This window comes from Anolis carolinensis, chromosome 4 (genome assembly GCF_035594765.1).
Source record: "Anolis carolinensis isolate JA03-04 chromosome 4, rAnoCar3.1.pri, whole genome shotgun sequence".
Lineage (NCBI taxonomy): Eukaryota > Metazoa > Chordata > Lepidosauria > Squamata > Dactyloidae > Anolis > Anolis carolinensis.
Genome location: NC_085844.1, coordinates 144,238,969 through 144,260,765, shown reverse-complemented (window position 1 = coordinate 144,260,765; position 21,797 = coordinate 144,238,969). Strand labels below are relative to the sequence as shown.

The 21,797-nt window shown below is 40.2% G+C and overlaps 1 protein-coding gene across 5 annotated transcripts in view; it reads right to left on the bottom strand.

The window, feature by feature from the left end:
• The window catches only part of col11a1 (collagen type XI alpha 1 chain), a 314,486-nt gene that overhangs the window by 246,836 nt on the left and 45,853 nt on the right, over positions 1–21,797 (bottom strand). For all 5 annotated transcript variants that reach the window (XM_008109137.3, XM_016993104.2, XM_016993102.2 and 2 more), the window contains exon 4: positions 20,921–21,083. In XM_008109137.3, coding sequence (XP_008107344.1) covers positions 20,921–21,083 — 163 coding nt within the window. The remainder of the gene's footprint in view (positions 1–20,920; positions 21,084–21,797) is intronic.

Below are 21,797 nucleotides of genomic sequence, written 5' to 3'. Positions count from 1 at the left end.
GGACTTCAGTTCCCAGAATTCCTGACCATTGGACAAGCTGGCTAGGGCTTCTGGGAGTTGGAGACTCCAACAGCTGGTGGGCCACAGGCTGTGCAGGCCTGATTTAAACTTTTCTTACTAACACGATATTGACTTCCTAACAAAGGGTAGATAATGCATGGCTTATGGACCACGTACAGTATAGCCCCTGAAGTAGCCGACATCTAGGTCCCCAGCTCCCCCACAGAGTTATTTTCTGTTGATTTAAACCTGAAAACCTCTTAGAATCCACACAAGACACAAATAATACACAAAACACTACACTTCCAAGGCCCCCTTCCCACAAATACCTATGTTTTACCTGAGTTCTGCTCAAAATGGTGATAAGGTGCCACAACACAGCCAGTGAGCGGGGGTCTGGGAGCGAAATTAACATCGTTCAAACCCATATAGTTTCCTGCTCCTGCTATATCATCTGTAAAGGCTCTATCCACCTTGAACATGAATGCCAAGTTGATCCAACACTTCATCTACAAACTAATGTTTTTTCTTCTTCTTTGATACTTGGTTACGGTATGAAAGTAAGATTATATATGGCAATTGGGAAAGCTTCCCCCATCTGGCATCCTTCTGGTGTGCTGCAATCGCAGTCAAATGATTCTTCACTGCATACTAAATAGCCACATAAACCAGAACTAGAATTCTGCTATGACTGAGAGACAAGGGTTCAAATCTCTATTCATTTGGCAATCCAATGAAAGGCAGTGGCAAATTTCTTTTGAATACATCTTGGCAACAAAATCCCAATTGTTGCCATAAATTGACTTGCACGTAACAATCTGTCTGGGGTACATTGAAAAAGGGAGGCATTCACAGAAACTAAAGTTTGTTTTTCTTTTTGTTGCTATCACCATCTGTTGATTTCTGTTTTTGGTCAAAGGACTTTTTCTCATCCTTGACAGAGCCAGCTTTTGTTTATAGCTGGATTTCATCCACCACCACCTACCACATCATGAAAGAAAAGGATGAATATGAGGTTTTGACTAATTGAAAAGTTATGGCTATTCTCAGTTATAAAAGTGTGTTCTCAAGCGAAACTGGAGCTGGCTAACAGGAACAAGTGGCATCAAACTAGAAGTGACAAATTCACTTTTCATAAGGTTAACAAGAATGAGCTATTGCATAGTGCTTGCAAATTGCACAATGGAATACATATAGTATTAAGATTACTCAAGAGAGTCATTTAGTTCACCAGTATTGACATGACTGGAGTGAACTGCAAAACTACAAAAGTACAATACTATTCTTTCTTATTAATACTGGAAAGGGGAGGAAACTGTCAAACAGATTAAATATTTGCCCTGTGATCTGTCTCATCAATGAGCTGCTGCTCGTTTATTTTTTATTCCTTATTTAAACATAAATGAATCATACCAAAGCTCCATTTAATCCAGGGGCAGGGATTCGGGTAGCCCTCTAAATATTGTTGAGAGACAAATCCCATTAGGCATAGGTAGCCTTCCTGGTGTTTAGGGATACCAGGCATTGCCGTCCAGCAACATTTTAAGCCACATGGACGTCCCTAATCTCGTTCATCATCTAAAATTATCCTTACAGAAAGTCCATGAACAGAACACACAGGAACAACAACAACAACAACAACAACAACAACAACAACAACAACTTTATTTATATCCTGACACCATCTCCCAAGAGGGACTCAAAAGGTATCAGCCCTTTCTCTGATTTCATCCCATCATCTGGTATTTGAAGGCATCTTCAAATGGTGAGCTTGTTGTTTAACTTTTATTTATTTGTTTATTTACAAATTAGTTACTCTTAGTCATGAATTGTATTGATCAAGCTATACCCTGAGAAATTTGTTAAACATGAGAGTAAATATGGAAATTTTGGGACTTTGTTCACCTTTCCCCTTTGTGACTCTTCATACATATTTATTCGTTACTTTGTTTCTACTTCAGAAAGTTATATGTTTTTTATCTGTTTTTAAAGGGTTTTTGGGGGTTTTTTTTACTGCACTATTCCAGCCAATCCATTTTTCAGTTTTGGGAGAAAATTAACAACACAGCAACAGCAATGACAACATTGACCAGGAATCATGACATTTAGCGAATTGGAATATGTCATAGCACCATATTGTTCAAGCCTAGGGGAGAGTGTGATACAGTAGAGTCTCGGTTATCTGACTTCCACTCATGTGACACTCCATATTATCTGATGCCCCAGGGCCACCCTCCCTCACTCACTGACTTACCCTTCTGGTTGGGTTTCTAGTACTGAGCGAAGGAGGGCGGGAGGCAAAGGTAGTAGAGCCAGCAGGAGCCTGGCCTCCCCTTCCTGCCTCCTCCGGACCCTTACTCCCTACCTCGCTCACCCCGGCAGCAAAGGCGGTGGCAGCAGCCACCTTTGCTGCCCTCACTTGCTCAAATGTCCTCCCTCGCTCACTCATTCACTGGGCCAGGTCCCACTTCTGCCTTTGCCACTCACCCTCCCTCGCTAGCTCGCTTGCTTTCTCACAAGGACGGATTGCAAAGGCAGTTGCAGCAGTGGTGGCAGAACCAGGACTCGGCCCAGTGAGTGAGCTAACGAAGCCGGGTGGGTGGGTGAGTGAGAGAGAGGGTGGGTGAGAGAGGGCAAGAGAGAGGGAACTCGCTGCCTGAGTGATCTCTCCCTATTATTCAACATTTTCACTTATCCAACATTTTGCCAGCCACTTTATGTCAGATAACCGAGACTCTACTGTATTTCAAACAGCTGTGCTGTCATTCAGTGTAACAAAGCACAGTACAACCCCTGTCTCTGCAAGACCAACAATTTCATGTATCTATGTCCAAGAGAAATAATGCCTACATAATAAATGTAGGCATTTTCTAGGTCCTCCAGCACAACTCTGAGATATATTGTTTCAATAGAGTTTATGATTATACAGTTTTGAGTATGCACATGAAGGCCAGAAATATGTCTCCCATGGATATAGGATTTGTACCATATACTGTACAGAAAAGTACAAGCCCTATAGTACCATTTTAGGTGATATTTTTGCCAGGTTTTCCCCTATTTGTAAAAGTTATTTTTGGCCAAGGTTGGAAATGCATTCCTACAAATTTGAAATTATTTCTGGTGATGGGGGATCCTTATAATGTTGCCATTATATCCCCTAGAAAGATCAAGGGGTCTTTTGCAGTGGGATGAATGTGGGTTAGTGTAACCTTCCCAGGTTAATCAAGAAGCCTGTGTGATCAATAAGTTGTCCAACAGTGAAATTTTAGCTTTGTGACAATGTCACTGAGAATCAATGAATCCCTTTCTTTACTCGTGTTAATACAGTCTTTACCTTGTGCATCAATCTGAAGGCCTGCATTATCTAGGACAGGATGATGGTGATTTCTAAGGAGACAAACATTAAGATTTTTTTTCACTCTTGAAATAATTATTGGCAATACAGCTATGTCATAAACACATGAAATAAGATGCATATGTTTACAGCCACAATTTTGACACCTCATGCACAACACTCATTCAAACATTCTAAATGATCTGGTACTACACTAGATCAAAAGCAAAGGCTTTAATGAATCCCATGTACAGGATTTTCCAAGTCTCAAAACAGAGTATAATTGAGATACATAATGTCAACATTCAAATTTAATCATCAACACTTTGGCTACATGAAGACTTTTGTAGCTCTAAGCAAATGCAAATCATTCCCAGATTTCTTTTTTAAATCTAGACTGAAGGCAGAAAATTCCAGAAATGTTCTTTGTATTTCATTTTATTATTGTTTCAGTTAAAATAAAGAATGGAAGCTTTCCAACCTTCTTCATGAAATCAATATCCTCTCACAGTTGATGATTAAAGCAAGGATGTCATTAGATATCCATTTGGATTGAGGGATTGATGGATAGATAGACAGACAGACAGACAACTTCCAGCTTTTAAAATAATGACTGGAATTCTGTATTGTGGATACAACTTTATAAGTTAGGGATATGGATCGGTAATAGGTCTGGATTCAATATAGTCTTACTGTAGGCTTACTATGTAAACACCAACAGTTCAAACGCATCTTAACAGCTAGCACCTGCATTGAATTAAGCTTAGTTGCTGATCAGGGTGCAAAGAGGATGACATTTTGCATTGCAGCTAGTAAGGCTGCAACAATCAGAAGTAGGATCCTGTCACAGTTCCTTAAAAAACCTTGTTAGCTAGTGAGAAGGGGTTGGTAACATCATCATCTTCATGCCTCAATCAACAGTTGAAGAGCTGTCCTTCACCCAATGCAGCAGCTGGCTATTAAATTGGGCTGGAAAGTTACTTATACATGCATACATAACTAAATAGCCAATTTAGAATACCAGCTCAAATTGCTCTGGGTCCATTTTGATCAGTACCATTTTATGTATTTAGAGATAACAGATTTATTTATTCTTTAAATAATCAGCTATAAAGTGGTCTTGACAGAGAAGGGATGATGAACACATGAGGACATTCTGAAAGGTTTAATTTTTATGAATCCTTGGCCAGGGATAAAACTCACTGGGGTCAGTGGAAATTGCCTATAACACATTCTTCCCATGGGCTCATCCTTGTCCACTACTCAGGGGACAGCTCAAAAAGAATTAAAAAGCAAATGCTTCCTCAAGAGTCAACACATCAAGGTGCACCAAGCACTATGAGACTATGGGAAGGGAAGCCTTTAAAAACAGTGATATATTGTGGAACCAGCTTTCCTCACCACAGTGGAAGCTTCCATGGAAGTGAGTGATGAATCCATTCCAGATTTTCATTTCAATTTTAAAGAAGCTATCTAAGGTACTGATCTCTATTGCCGAACTGTGTTCAGACTGAAATTTGGAACAGAGCCTGCAATCCATTGACATCAAACCACCAGCTGTCAATGTAAATTTGCTTTCCTGGTGGGACAGACCTTGGGAGGGGTATTTGGAAAGCTTGCACTGTGACACCAGCTTATACAAGCATGTGTTAAAAAGGAAAAATGTGGACATGGAGATCTGTTTCTCTTTTGCATAATACTATAACCTTCTGCAGCCCTTCTCCATGCAGAAACTAATATTTTCTGAAATCTACATAGATATGAGAAATGTCCAAACGGTTAGTCAATTTTAAGAAATAAACAATATGCATGAGAATATCCATATTCCGATTTTCTGATATCAATATTATTATGACAAAGGGTTTGTAAAAACAAACAAGATGGCAACAGTACAAACTACACTTCTTTCATTGTATCTGTCAAGAAATATGGGTATAACTAGAAGTGGTTTCCAGATGAAAGGGTAATATTTAGGGGCCTTCTACACAACCATATAACCCAGAATATCAAGCAGAAAATCCCATAATATCTGCTTTGAACTGGGTTATCTGAATCCACACTGCCATATATTCCAGTTCAAAGCAGATAATGTGGGATTTTATTCAGCTGTGTGGAAGAGTTCTTTGATAGACTTTGCTGAAACAAAACATAAGTTCATAGTTACATCTGAAATATGTACTTGGACCCCTTCCACACAGATGAATAAAATCCCACATTTTCTGCTTTGAACTGGAATATCTGGCAGTGTGGACTTAGGTAACCCAGTTCAAAGGAGATATTGAGGGATTTTCTGCCTTGATATTCTGGGTTATATGGCTGTGTGGAAAGGCCCTTACTAAATAAATGTATTTGGTGATTTAAAGAGATTTCCAAGGCTATACTGACACAAGGAGTAGTTTATGCAGGAAAGGGCAAAACAGATCTCAAACTCCTTATATTTCTACAAGCAATTTCTACATTGCTTGGGGAGAAAAACACTTTGGTGAGTTTAAACCTTAGTGAGTTTCCAGTGGAGAAACTCTGTATTCTCCAAAATGAATCTCTGTGTTCACATTGACTATAGTAAATAAAGAGTGACAAATCCGTAAAGCTGGCAAAATATGAAAGAGTTGGACTATTTGCCAACTATTTAAGCTACAAACACTTCATTGGTTTTTTTAAAAAAAAATTGAGGTCATGGACTTGTAAACCAACTAGGCATTTTTCTTTCTTTTGCTCTTTGTCCTGTGACATTTGTTTTCTTTCTAGGTATATGACTCTGGGCTCATACCTACAAAGTATTCAATGTACTTACTAAGTTTCTTATTTTAAAAGATTTTTAAAAATTTCTCTTCCTCTCAAAAATAAAACAATAAATACAGACATCCTGCCAAAGATGTGTGACCTAATAAAATGGGAAATGAAGGAATGAGGAACTCCGGGCAGTTCCAGATAGCACTTTAATGTGAGTACAATCGAGTTTTAAAAATGCGATTGCACTTGCACTGAAGTCCATACACACCCCAGAAAGTGCATGCTTTTCTGGGGTGGGTGTCCACATGTCCTGCCAGGCTTTCCAGCAGGGTACTGGGACAGAAAAGTAACCCCCTTTTAAACAGCCTTTTAAAAAGCAAAATAACTCACCTGACAGCCATTTCCCCTTCTCCAGAGTTCTCCTGGGTTGCACCAATGATGCATCAAGAGAGGGTGGGACCAGGAGCAATTCCCCCCCCCCCCCGGTGCATCATTGGTATGACCCAGGAGAACTCTGCAGAAGGGGAAATTGCTGCCGGATGAATTATGTTACTTTTTAAAAGGCTGTTTTAAGGTGTTTTTGGAGGGAGTGGGCATTCTCTTGGATTTCTTGGGCTCCAGGAGCCCAAGAAACCCGAGACAGATTGTGTAGATGGGCACCGGAAGTCATGAGGTGTGATCCCCAGTCCCACCTACACAGCCCCTGCAGCTGAAAAGACACGGGTCTACTGAAAGACCCATGTCTTTCCAGCAATCAAATAATATCGGCATAAACCAGAGTTTTACTGCATTGTACTGAAAGCATTCCTGTTTTCATGGGGTGTCATCTGGACGCCCTACTTAAAGAAGCGAGAGGGTGTGCGTTTTAGGGCGTGTCTGGATGGCTCCTAAAATAAATATGATAAACAAGCAACCTTGATACACGTAATCTGAAAATACATAAATATAAAAGTAAACTTTTTATGTAAAAGTAAATTTTAACATGAAATTGAAAGGAAACATGAATTCCAACCAAAGAACAAATTTTAGAATAGTAACTGAAGCAAGAAATAGAGAGACAATTCAGAGAGCATGGGAGATGAAGGGAGAAAAGATGGAGCTGAGCTAAAAGATTAAAAACCACAACCCTAGGTCGGATAAGAAATATGAAGTTTTACAAAATGAATATTTCATGCAAGTAGAAATGCCCTTTGTGTCTTTACCAACAAGTTCTAAAAACAAGCCAAGGACTCATGCACTTTCAGCAAAGCATTAATATGTGCCAACAGCAGGTGAATACGCTCCCCACCACTAAGCCAAAAGTAAAAGAAAGAGGACTCTATGGGTATCTGCCCATTGAATGAGTGCTCGGATTAGGGGTTGCATATATGCAACATCTGAGAAAGTTTGACAACTTGTGCTATGATTTCTAAGCTATTGTAGTGGCCCAGCTGGTTGCAGTCAGATGTGTACTATCTTTGTACACAACTTCTTTTTAGGCACAAAAGGCAACTTCAGAGATGTATGTCTTCCACAAATTTATCTAATCATATTTTGAAGTTTGGTCCGCTTCATATTTTTTGTAAAACATGACCGAGCTTTGATCTGCAAGGTAGAAGAGCAGCACTTGATTGGTAGAACAAGGGGTGAGAGACAGCAGTGCTTGGTGGGTTGCACCAATGAGTTCTGCGGGCCATACAGGCCTGTTCCATATGAATAGGTTTTAACCATAACACTATCCCTAAGTATTAACTATGGTGTCTAAATTGCACATCCATATATTCTAAAGCTAAATTATATGGCAGTGAATATGTGGCCTGTGTGGTCTCACTACTTCATTCTCGTTGCAACTATAGCTCAACAGTTTTAAGGTTATTAGGAGTTATTAGACTATCAAGGTCATGAGTCTTTATCTACTTGACTGAGAGTGTCACTGAACTCTAGAGGACAGAATTTTTAAGTACACAGGCATAGGACTGAGCTGTTATGAGCGCTTTAAAATTCAGATGTTTTCAGATACTAGTAATGATCTTGCAGGTTCTGGCCAAAAGTACAAAGTATAAATAAATCTATATACAAATAACATTTTTTCATAAAACATAAAAGAGAAGATATGGGCCTATTAATTGCAACTAAAATTAATCAATTAAATGAATTGTTACTTGTCACGTCAATACTTAATGTAAGTTCCATTCACTCAACTGATTTACTCCAGTTGGGAGTAAGCACTGGACTCAAGAGATAGACATTAAAATTAGGCACTTTATTTTCTACTGCCAAATACGATCAGAGCTTAGAAAATATATTTTTGACTATTACAACCTCTGGAATCCCCCATATCCCCAGTTAATTATAGGAGTTGTAGTGCAAACAGTAATTTCCCCACATTCTAAATATGGCCATCTGAATTCAATGAAAACTACTGCTAGGTAAAACTGTATACATACAGTTGTTCTGCCTCGATTTCAGATTTATATCAAGGAGAGTATTATGCGAGTTATTAACTCTTTCAGCTTTGGAACTCAAATGAAAACAATAATTTGTCTTTGCAATTCAAATGAAAGCCAGAAAAAATGTCAAACATTTACTGAATCACAGTTTATACATTTATCATGAGATGTTCAACACCACAATCCATTCAGCCCTAAATCCTGAAGTTTCAGAATACTGTGAATTACTCTAATCATGTATTTGCCTAGCTGTGCAGTGCTTGCAGAGGGTCAGAAAAGAGCATGTCCCTTCTTGAACTCGGTTATGTTCAGCTCACTGAAGCCTGAGATTTGATTAGCCCTATAGCAGGGCTCATTACTGCCTAACGTTGATTAAAGTGTCATTAGTAGAATCTAAGGGCCTTCAGCACCTGACTGGATCAGGTCTATCACTTGCGCAACTATAATTGCAGTTATTGCCCATATAATTGTCAGATCATTCCAAAAGCCACCTATATCATTGACCTTCTTTGACTTACTGAGGTGCTCAATTACAGTAAGGTACTTGCACACAGTATGTATTTTTCTTTTTTCTTTTCTTTTTCTTTTTTTTTTTTGGTGTTGCATCTCTCCGAAAGCAACTATTTTGTTTTTCAATTAACAGAGTGACTTTGCTCATTCACATGTTCTGATCAAAAACTCATTCAGGATTTCTGGTATATAAACAGCAGAATGAGAAAGAGTATAGATTATACCACTTCAACAAAAGTATAAAGTGTACTTAGCAGATCAGCAGACTAATCTGGCATTTCCCCTGATGATCTAGCTTTCTACTTGCAGTGTGCTTTCAAAGAAACATAGTTGACATACAAAAATGTGATACCTCAACTCCTACTCTGGGATACTCTAGTGCAGTGATTCCCAAAGTGGGTGCTATTGCCCCCCGGTGGGTGCTAGAGTGATCCAGGGGGGTGGTGATGGTACCTATTAGGACATGGGGGCAGGGCCAGAGGAGGGGCAGGGCCTCTTCCCAAGTACCGGAGACAGGGCTGAGCATCTGAGGTGCCTGTTAGGACACACAAGGGGCAGAGCTAGAGGAGTGTGTGTGGCTTCTTCCCAAGAGTCTGAGACAGGGCTGAGGATCTATACCTCTCCTGAGGCACTTGTTGGGACACAGAGGGCGGAGCTAGGGAAGCAGGCGGGGCCTCCTTCCAAGAGCCCGAGACAGGGCTGAGCCTATATATCTCTCCTTCGAGGCCTTTTAGGACTAAAGGATAGGGGTAGGGGTGGGGGACAGGCCTCTTCCCAAGAGCGCAAGACAGGGCTGAGCCTCTGTATACCTCCCCTGAAGTGCCTGTTAGAACACGGGGGTGAGGTTCAACCCGTCAGGCACTTGGGAAGAGGCCCCGCCCCCTGCTCTAACCCCACCTCCTGTGTCTTGGCAGGCACCGCAGGACATGGATAGAAGCTCAACCCCACCTCAGAGCTCATAACTCCGCCCATCCCAGTCCTGACCGCCCATTTGTGGCCCCACCCACCTCCCTCTCCCCCTCCCAGCCCTGCATCTTGGACTAGGGGAGAAGCTCAGTACCGCCCTCTTGAGCAGGAGACATGCCCCCTTTCAAGGGGGCGCTGAGTCATATTTTTTCTGTAAAGGGGGCAGCAGGCCAAATAAGTTTGGGAACCACTGCTCTAGTGCAACTGTCCCTACAGCGCTTTATTCTTTTGCCTACTTCGTTAAGGCGGACTTGCCCCACATTACTGGGCATCTGCCCTGTGTGATCCTCATATGCACTGACCTAAGTGGTCAGTGAAGATGGGACCTTAATCTATGAAAGCTTTTGTTACCATCTTCTTTATCTCAGTCTCAAAGGTGCTACCAGATCTCTTTGCATATTTATCAGACCTCTTCACACGGCCCTTTCAGGCTGTGCCATTGTGCTGTGAAGCTCTCCTTCCTCCCCTCATCACAAGGAGAGGACGGGACAGGGACCCTTTCCCTCCCCTCATCAGATGGCAGAAAGGGCAGCAACTGTCACGCCCTGGCCGCAGAGCACTAGAACCAACACACGGAGGCCAATAACAGTCTAATATCTTTATTAAAGAAATGAGTAATTAGGATAAAAACAGATAGAAAATGAAGTTCATCAATAGACCTTTCAGAGAAGGTCAAATATAGGCAAGAATTGTCAACAAAAGGCATCTGGAATGGCACAGTCTCTTGCTGAGATGGCAGAAATCCCATGTCTTCATCACCATGATCCATAATGGCGCTAGGGTCAGGACTCAGAGGCCCATGGGGCATCACAGCAACGCACATTGCCTCACCGCCCTTTTCTCCATCACATGGGGACATGGGGAGGAAAGTGCAGGAAGCTCTGTTGGAGCGAAGCAAAGTAGACAAACGGAGCAAAAATGCCCCGTGTGAAGAGATGGTAGCACACCTATGTCTTCAAATTATTCCCAAGTTGACCAGTATTTGTGCAATTTCCTTATGGTATTTAATAGGCTTGTCCGATCGATGGAAAAAATGTTTCAATTCTCGTTTCTAAAGTAGGGGGTGCCGGCGCTTCAATATAGAAAGTATTTCTGAATTTTTCACCCAAAAATTTCGGATATTTCTGAAAATTCGTAATGATTCTTAATGTTTCTAAAATGGCGGACGTGCATGCGCAATCGCCAAAAAAAAGGAGACTGGGGGGGGACTTTTACAGGGCTCTCCCACCCTCATTTCTTGAGCTATCCTCATCAAATTTGGTACAGTGGGAGATCACATTCAACACTCTTTGCTCAACAAATTGCAGAACATTTCCTGTCTCCTATGATTTTTGGAAAATTTTCATAACATTTTATAATACACTATTTTTCAATATTTGAAGAAACCTGTTCCTGGTTTGAAAGTCTTATTTCCTGTTCAATTGGGTTCTTATCACTGTAGAAGACCCTCTTCTACTTGTGTAGACTTTGGATTAGAAACGCAGCACATGCCAAGCAATGCCTTGGCAGGAGTGCCACTGTCCTTTGGAAACTATAAATTGCCTTTGAACCTTTTGATCAATGGTGCCACTGGCTGACCTTGTGATTGCAAAAATGAAACTCTGGCTGAGGACTTTGGATTAGAAACGCAGCACACACCAAGCAATGCCTTGACAGGATTGGCAATGTCCTTTGGAAACTATAAATTGCCTTGGGCCTTATTGATTGATGGTGCCCCTGGCTGACCTTGTGATGGCAAAAATAAAACTCTGGTGGAGGACTTTGGATTAGAAACACAGCACACACCAAGCAATGCCTTGACAGGATTGGCAATGTTCTTTGGAAACTAAAAATTGTTGTGGACGCTCTATTGAATCAAATCAATGTCTGACTTTGTGATTGCAGAAATAAAACTCAGCCCAAGGCTTGGGATTAGAAACGGAGCGGACACCAAGCAATGCCTTGGCAGGAGTGCCCGCATCCTTTGGAAACTATAAATTGCTGTGGACCCTCTATTGAATCAAATCAATGGCTGACCTTGTGATTGCAGAAAAAAACGGAGCGTGAGGAAAGTAATGCCTTGGCAGGAGTGCCCGCGTCCTTTGGAAACTATAAATTGCCTAATGCCTCTTTTCAAGCAAGGACTCTTTGCCAGATCCCACAAGCCCCAAGCCAATGCAATATTTATTACCCCAAAAATATACACAATCTCGAACCAGCAACAAAAGCCCAAACCCTTACCAGACCCAAACCCCTCTGTCTCTCTACAGCCAGAACTTCACCCTCCCTCCCTCAATGCAGGCGGCTTGTTTGCTTGCGCAGTGCACCACCCGCTCCGCTCGGAAACCCACCCAAGAATGGCTCGCCAGGGCTATGGAGGGGGCTTTTATGGAGATCTTCCACGTGGACACAGAGGACGCTAGCCCCCACCTTTCCATCCATCGTGGAAGCGTCTGATTGGCCTGGGAGCGGCAGCCATTTTAGGCTGCGCTAGGCTCCCATTCAAGGTAGGTTGCAGAAACAAAAAATTACATTGCCAGTTGCGCCCAGGGACAATGTCTCAGAACTCGATTCAAAAAGCGAGAACAATCCAAAATAATTCTGATATAAGAATCATAACGAATTTTTGGACAACCCTAGTATTTAATTAGGTCCTGAAGGACTGAGGATGGAGCTAAGTTATGCTACATCCTAAAACCTTCACCAGCCCAGAGATAGACAAAATGTTGCTTGCGAAGAAAGGTGGGGTAAAATATCTTAAATAAATAAATAAATAAAGAACAGGCCAGGAAGATGGGGATGTTTATTATTTCCAAAGCCTCTAAATTTAGAAGGGTCTTGATTTGGCATAGCTTCAGCTGGCCTAATGTCAGCTGGTTTGACCCTTAGCCATCTTGGCCAGTTTGATTTATGCTCTTACCGATCTCTATAATTGCAGCCAACAATACATTCTCTTGGAAATAAATCTCATTAATATCACAATGAGTTGCATGTAAGTAAGGTTAAAACCCCATTATCAATTACTGGTTTTAGTGGGAATCGGGAATCTTTCCTGAACTGTGCTTAATACATGTTTGTGCGCCACCACTTAATGGATATATTTCATGCACATTTGAGGAAATAATTTTCATAATACAATACATTTCTGGAAGGATTGATTTTACTTTATGTACGTTTTTGTGCATATAATTCCCAATAGATGCATTTGTATTCATTTTTTGAGAACACCACTCTAGAAAGAAGTGTATGTTTCAAGGAATACAGGTTTTCTGGTGTGCATTTTAGTTTAAAAATGGAAAATAAATGTGTGTCTGCAATTCAAATCAATGTTCTCCATTTCTATTTCAGACATTGCTATAATATTGGCTACCTCCTCAGTGCTTATGTCCCAGTAGCAGCACCTCACTGTCATTTTTACTGACCACATAATCCACTCTATAGATAAACACCTTATCTCAGTTCCAGATATGAGAATTTCAGACAAAAAATTCATAGTTGTTTGCAGCCATGGAAATTTTTATGACTAAATACAAAGACATCATGTTCAAATGAAGTCAAATTAACACTCACCCCTTTCACTCTCACTGCAAAACTCAAGGTGATAGTTACTGGGAAGCAATCCTGACAGTGTTCAGTGAAGATTATTGTTAAGTGAGCACGGTTAGGAACATGGCTTTTAAAACTCAGGTTTTGAATGAATTACATCCTGTTTGTATTTGTCAATATCCAAAAGGAGTTATTTTAACTAAAGGACTATACATTTGTTTGGCTAAATTTGCAGATTGGCTACATGCTGACATAAGTCACCAGAAAATGTAATGTTTGTCTCATATAAAGAAGATATAATTAATTACTCCTAAATAGATAAATTCAGAATCCAGTCCTAAGTATCCTTATTTGGACATTAAGGCCTATTCCTTGAAATGAGGATTCCTTCAAGTGATCTCAGACTTGGAGAAGCTAGGACCCAATGGCCTTCTGAACAGAAGACTGCAATTCATCTGAAAAGTATTCAAGGATGTGCATAAATTTAAGTTGTTCAATGACAACAGGAATTTCTGAGAATATGGTCATAAATCCCGAGGAAGACCTGGAGTCTGTAAAATTACATTCATAGACATTTTGTCTGGAACCCTATTGGTGTCATGCATATTGGTTGTTCTATAATGGGCAAAGTCAGTTCACGGTCGCATAAACAGATATCCACTTCACAGAAGCCTAAATCCAGTTGTCAGTTCTAACCACAATTGAGTTATTGCATCAACTGGATTTATCTAGGTATTGGCTTACTCTTCAACAACTGATTCAATGGAACTACTCTCCTTTAGACTCAGAATCCCAGCCATGCAGTTGTGCCTTCCACACTGATGATGGTTCCTCATCAGCAAAGAGGAAAGGCCACTGCTCAGGAGTAGAACACATGCTCTGTGTGGAGATGGTCCTTTGTCCAATCTTCAGTAAGACATCTCTTGGCTGGTAAAGCTCTAAACAGAAATGCTGGAGAGCCAACATATATGATACTGACCTGGAGAAACCAATAGCTTGACAGATATAAGGCACTTTCCTATATTCCTCTTGCTCTAGTGAAAAGATTAAGCAAATTCAACTTTGTGAAGTAGCACAAAGAAAGGATGATTGAACTAGTCATCATCCTTTTTTTGTTCCCTGTAATGTGAGAAAGATGCCTAAGAAACATACTTTCAACCTGAGCTACTTTTCAATTTATAAGGTTCAAAGTTGTGCATTCTCAACATGCATATTTTCATGAGAGCACATCATCGTGATCCACAAAACAACAGCCACAGGGTGAAAAGAACAAATAGGAGTTGCTGCTAGAAGAAATATAATATTTAATGGAAAAGACTCAAAAGCCCTTTTTTATCCCCAATGGCAATAATGTCAGAACAGTAGTTCCTTTGGTATTTTTGGCACTCCCTATTCTACTCCCAGCCAAACCCTAGATGTCACTGTGTGGAAAATCAAATAAAGTATTTGAAATGCAGTGCATAAGTTTCCAGTGAAATCTGGTTTGGGGAATCTGTTAAAAATGGAGTGGGTTCAGTGTTGTTGCAAAATACTTTTCCTTCTGTTCCCAGTAAGAATTGGATTGGATAATCACATTTACTGCTACTTTGAATTCTGTTATAAATCTACTGCATAATTTTGACCTGCCTGAGAGTAAAACCACCTGGTGGTGGTGGTGGTGGTGGTTGTTGTTGTTGTTGTTACAGTTTTATATTTATGTATACGCCACTTTTTCTCTCTTTTTCTCTTTTTTCTCTTAAGAAGACTTAAAGAATCTTACATTAAAAGCATTTCAATACAAAATATATAAATGTTAAAACAGAATTAAACATTACAGATATTTAAAAATTCAGAGTTTAAATCCATAAAAACATTTTCAAAGCTAAAAACCACAGCACCCCCTTGTTTGATCTCAAAGACCTACTTCTTTAAAAGCCTGCCTGTATAAAACTGTTTTTGTCTGTTGTGGGAAGAACAGCAGAGAGGAGGCCAATCTAGCTTCCCTGGGCAGGGAGTTCCAGAGTCGAGAGACAGCCAAGGAGAAAGTCCATTCTCTCATTCCCACCAACTGAACTTGAGATGGAGGTGGGACCAACAGAATGGTCTCTCCTTAAGATCTCAGAACCTGGGCAGGTTTATACAAGGGGATGCGGTCAGCCAAATAGCCTGGACCTAAACCATATAGAACTTTAAAGGTCAGCTCGGGTCCAGACTACTTAGCTGACCACATCCCCTTGTATTAGCCTGTCCAAGCCCTGAGATCTTCAGGAGAGGCCCTTCTCTCAGTCTCATCTCAATCTCAAGATCAGTTGGTGGGAACGAGAGAGTGGGACTTCTCGGTGGCTGCCTCTTGACTCTGGAACTCCCACCCAAGGAAACAAGAATGGCCCCCTCCCTGTTCTCCTTCTGGTGGAAGGCTAAAACCTTTTCATTCAGGCAGGCTTTTATAGAAGGTTTTTCAAGATCATGTCATGCTACCCAAATGGCACATTTATATCACAGTTTAGAACAGGCATAGGCAAACCCAGGCCAGTAGGCTAGATGTGGCTCCTTAGGCTCTTGTCTCCAGTCCTGGCCCCAGCTGCATAGGTACTCCCAGTCATATGCAGCTGTGCAGAGCTCTCAAGAGTTTTGCACAGCCACATGTCACGCCTCCTCATTGCAGAAGGACCCTGCAATCACATGCAGCTATCCCGGGCTCTCCCAAGAGCCCCATGTAACCATATGTAAAACTCTCTTCCCTTCCCCCTAAGCCAACCACCCCCTGGCCTCTCCACACACCAATTTTCCTTGGCCTCCCCACATGCCAAATGTCCCCCTGCCCCTACCCCCAACCCAGCCTGGCATATGTCCCCCTTTCAAAAAGGTTTACCTATGTATATATGAATATTTCTTGATTTTCTCCAGTGTGCATCATTTTACACAGGGTTACACTAAATCAAATTTCTGATTTTAATCAACAGCTAATTGATTACTATGCTTGCATCTTCCTTCAAAGTTCCCAGGGCCTTTCTCACACTACCCAATTAGAGCATTATGATTCCACTATGAATCCTGATCATTGTAGTTTGGTGAGGAAAAGGTCCCTCACTGAGCATTCTAAATGCCCCTTCCTAAACTTCCAGTCCCAGGATTCCATAGAATTAAAGTGGAATCATAATGCTATAACTGTGCCATGTGAAAGAGTACTTCCTTAATCATCTGCCTGACAAAATAGGCAAATCAGACACCAACTGCATTAACTTATGAAATGGTAAATAGTTTAGGAAGAAAAGGTGTAGAGGAAAAAAACTTGAATGTCTAAATCAACCACTTCAAACCCAGAGATAGAATTCAACTCAAGCTAAATTGAGATGGTAATGTAACACCCCTTTATTTTGAATCTGAATGACAAATAAACAACCAGAGTAATAATGGAGATTACAGCATTTGGAATGTTAGAAGATAGTACTGTGGGTTCTTGGTTGAGTTTTGGTTGCACAACCCTCATGAATACTAAATCCAAGGATGTTGAAGTCCCACTATATTTGGTGGCATACTAAAAGGGTATAAATAAAATGGCAAAATATGGGTTTGCTTTTGGGAATTTAAAAAAAAAAATTCAAGCTCTGAAAAGTTGAATCCATGGATATAGAATCTATGGCTATAGAATACCGACTGTCATTAAACCCTTGTTGTCAACCATCTCATGCACAAATGTGTGCCATCTTTGAAATGTTTAGCAATCACTATGTCTCTCAAATAAATAGGACTCCCTCAAGTCTTCTTCACAAGCAACCCCTTTGCAACTAACCCCTTGCCATTATACAGAGAAAATAACAATCTATATCTGCTTCTTGCCAAAAATACAATATTATTACTCAATGTGAATGTCTTGTCTACAGCTATGCTAAATCCCATGGAAATGTTGCTGTTCTTAGTGCTGAATGTTTACATTCCAAATAAAGCATTTACAAGGAGTTATGCTGCTTTTCTAATGAGTCATGAGTTAACTTCCTTCTTAGCAATTGTGCAGATCCTGGAAAGGTCCTACAATATTTCACATTTTATGGTTTTCTGTGCTTTCTACCACTGAGAACTTTCACAAGCTTTGCAGAATACATTCCAAGCAGTGTGTGTGTGTGTGTGTGTGTGTATACAGATGGTGCACCCTCTCATCTGCTCTCTAGAACAAAGAATCCCAATGCCATTGTAACATATTTTCCCTTAATATTTATCTTCTCAAATCTTGCTGACACTGGGTTGTTGTATGTCTTTCGGGCTGTGTGGCCATGTTCCAGAAGCATTCTCTCCTGACGTTTCGCCCACATAGGGAAACATAGGGAAGTCTACATAGGGACCACCAAACGCAGCGCCCAAACAAGAGTCAAAGAACATGAAAGGCACTGCAGACTAATTCAACCAGAGAAATCAGCCATAGCAGAGCATTTGATGAACCAGCCTGGACACAGAATACTATTTGAGAACACAAAAATGCTGGACCATTCTAACAACTATCATGTCAGACTACACAGAGAAGCCATTGAAATCCACAAGCATGTGGACAACTTCAACAGAAAGGAAGAAACCATGAAAATGAACAAAATCTGGCTACCAGTATTAAAAACCTCAAAAATCAGAACAGTAAATAAAAAAGCAATACTCTGAAAACAGAGGATTTCCAGACATGAATCAACCAAGGGCAGTTAACGACTCTAAACAAAGGATGCCCCAGAGGCAGGAAGAAGACAGCAGATAAACTTTTCAATGCTAATTAAAGTGATTAACTACACACATTCACACTGACCTCTCTCACCCTAGACTTTCCACAGATATATATTAACCTCTTTGCTTAGTTTTCTCCATACCTCACAACCTCTGAGGATGCCTGCCATAGATGTGGGCGAAACGTCAGGAGAGAATGCTTCTGGAACATGGCCACACAGCCCGAAAGACATACAACAACCCTGTGATCCCGGCCATGAAAGCCTTCGACAACACACTTGCTGACACTATTTCAATAAAAATACTCATGAAGATCCTCTAAGATCACATTCTCAAACATAACAAAAACCTTCAATAACAAACTTCTATCCCTCTGGCTCTATGCAAACACCTACACTTTTGGTTAAATGCCCAAACAGCACTCAAATTGTGACCTGTATTTGTCAACATATATCCAACATTACAAATGCTACAGACCAAGCTTCCATATCACCTCGCATTATCTGAAACACAGTCACTATTGGCTCCGTTTGTGACTCCCAATATTTGGCAGTGAATTGTGATAATATCCCAAATGATGCAGGTTTTCAACAATATTGGTATTTTTCAGTCAACCACATGGAATCAAATTCATTTTCTCATCCTTATCTGGATTATTAAAAAAACAAATCATTTGTTTAAAACAGTCATTTCTCAGATAAACAATCAATTTCTAAAAGAGAATGAAAAACGAGGTGCAAATATCAAATATCAGATGTAGTTGATACTTTTGCAGTTCTTTACTGTTCAGCTTCTGTTTTCCTCATCATTTCTCAACTTATCTAGCTCCCCCCCCCCCTCAAAATTCCTTGATGCTGCACTTATGGCAGAACTTCCAAAATCACTGCAAATTTTGATTTAGGAACAAATTCTAAAAAGACTGAATAGCATGCACTGTTCCACAAATATTTGTCTAGCATGATCTTGACTTTTAGAATTGACGTTGATAAAGAACAGTGATCTTGATGTTTTCTTTAATAAGAATTTTGAGAGTAGCTTTACTCAGTATGTGTGGAATTCACAAGGCTGAAGAAACATTGACTTTAATTAAATTGTTACATTTCCGACAGTGTGAGTGTATTTTCCAGGAAAAAATGTGTCTTTCAAATGAAAAGTGGCACCTGAATTACTATTATTGGCGCCCTGCTAATCAGCTCTGTTTGAAGTAAAAAGGCTAACTAACTACCACTACATCTATTCTTACAGTCTGTCTTTTCAGTTTGGAATATTTTCATTGGCAGATGACAGACCTGTGAAGTCAGATGCCTGAAAACCTAAATGTCCTTTAACAGTCTGTTAAAATAATCTTTCTAGGCAATTCCTCATATAAGGCGTTCAGTCTCCCATATACGTTCCTCCAAACAGATGTATTTTGCTCTTCTGTATAATCCTTCTTCCTGGCTTTTAAAATGTGGAAAAATATATTTCCTTTTGCCAAAGCTTCTCTAGTTACTGGAAAGATTTATGAAATAAATAAACATCAGAAGGCAAAAGTCATAAACAGAGTTCTTTCTGGGCCACCTTCTTGCTGACTGCATGAAGGTGCAATAATGCACTCATTTATGGACAGTGCAACCTCAGTCTTATGCACAGGCTCTAGGAATAAGAGACAGAATACATGTAATAAATATGTGCAAACTCCCAAAAATAGCCTTCATGAGATGACATTCCCTGGCTGTAGCTGTAATAAGTAACACTGGCACAAACATTTTCCACAAGGGTGCTAAGTCTACTAGAATACTGCTGACACTGATGCCAAAAAACAAAATGGTATAGTGACCAGTGCTTATATATTAAGGATGATCAAAATCTCCATGAGGCAGAAATCCATCATTAATGTTTTTGTTTTTGCTATAAATCCCAAGGTGATCCATACAAAGCAGGGTTCTATGGAATCCTTTGTATGGATCACCATTTTATGTGCCACTTCTCACCTCTGTTGAGTTCATTGACCACAAATTACTTTTGCATTTTGGACTCATGTTGTGCCATCAGAGGTACACTGAACGAAAAGTGTAAAGTTGTATGAACAGAGAAACTCTGGAATATTTTAGTATCAGCTGAACAAGTGGGAGAACAGAGGGATCATCCCTGCCACAACAATCTTCTGCATAATAATAATAATAATAATAATAAAACTTTATTTATACCTCGCCACCATCTCCCTGCAGGGACTCGGGGCAGCTCACAATGTCACAAAAGTAACAACACAAATACAACAGCACAAAATGCACAGGTTAAAACACAATAAGATAATAAAACAAAAGTTAAAACAAAAGTTAATATAACAGAATAGTATCAAACAACCACCAATACAGTTCAGTCAACTTTATAGGTGGGGGGGGGGGGGGGGGACTGTAGCAGCAATATAAAATAGAATCATTAGATTAAAATATCCAGATAAGAGGAACCTATTAAAATTCAGACTAGAATTATAATGAGGCTGGTCATCCAATGGCTGTCTCTCCAAAGGCCAACCTAAACATCCACGTTTTGAGTTGTTTCTTAAAGGACGGTAGAGAGGGCACCAACCTAATCTCCCTAGGGAGGGAGTTCCAGAGCCCGGGGGCCATGGCCAAGAAGAAATATGATTAGACTTATACAAGCCACAGTGCAACGCAGCTGAGATGGATTTCCTAACATTTTCAGCTTTCATCATATTCTGTTCCACAAAGAATATACTTCAGTGCCTGACATTTACCTCAAAGACTTCCTCATCGAGAATCCTTGTTCCAAAGACAGTGATGCCATTGGTGTCAATGATTGCTTTGTCACTCCTCTCAAGTGGTTTTGTGGCTTTCTTCTTACAGTCCACAATCATAGTAACAGATTTCTTCTCCACGCTTATGGCTACCCGATGCCACCTAATGCAAGAAGAAAGTTGTGGAGGTTTTTTGGGGGGTAAAGTACAAAATATTTTACTTTATAAACCACATTTCTAATTATCAAGTATTTTCGAATTCACAACATTGTATTCATTTAAAATATTAATACCTCACAATTTTAAAGTTAAAATCTGCTAACTCTCAGCAACAACTTTAGCTTCCGTTAAGCCAGCGGTTCTCAACCTGTGGGTCCCCAGATGTTTTGGCCTTCAGCTCCCAGAATTCCTAACAGCTGGTAAACTGGCTGGGATTTCTGGGAGTTATAGGCCAAAACACTTGGGGATACCAGGTTAAGAACCACTGTGCTAAGCAGTGTGCCTTTTGTAAAATCCTCTAGTACAGGAACCAGGAAAAAGTTGTTCATGGGCTTAACAAATACATTTCTATGGTCTTAGAAACACCCTAAATTGGAAAGGGTGTTTGTTTTTCAGTAATGGACAAACGTTCTTTCTACAATCCTCCCAAAGGGCAATTTTGTTAGGGGGACTTTTTAGAAATAGGAGAACCATTCTTAAAAGCTGAAAGCCAACAGAAAGTCAATATCCATTCACTTCTTTCTTTTTAAAAAGCCCTCTTCTGAAAGTAGAATTACTTAGAGGGAAATGCAACAAGAGCCCTATTTCAGGGGTAAATATACTGAATGTGGAGTCAGGACAATGATAACTTTAATACTTAAAAGAGTTTTAAGAATTA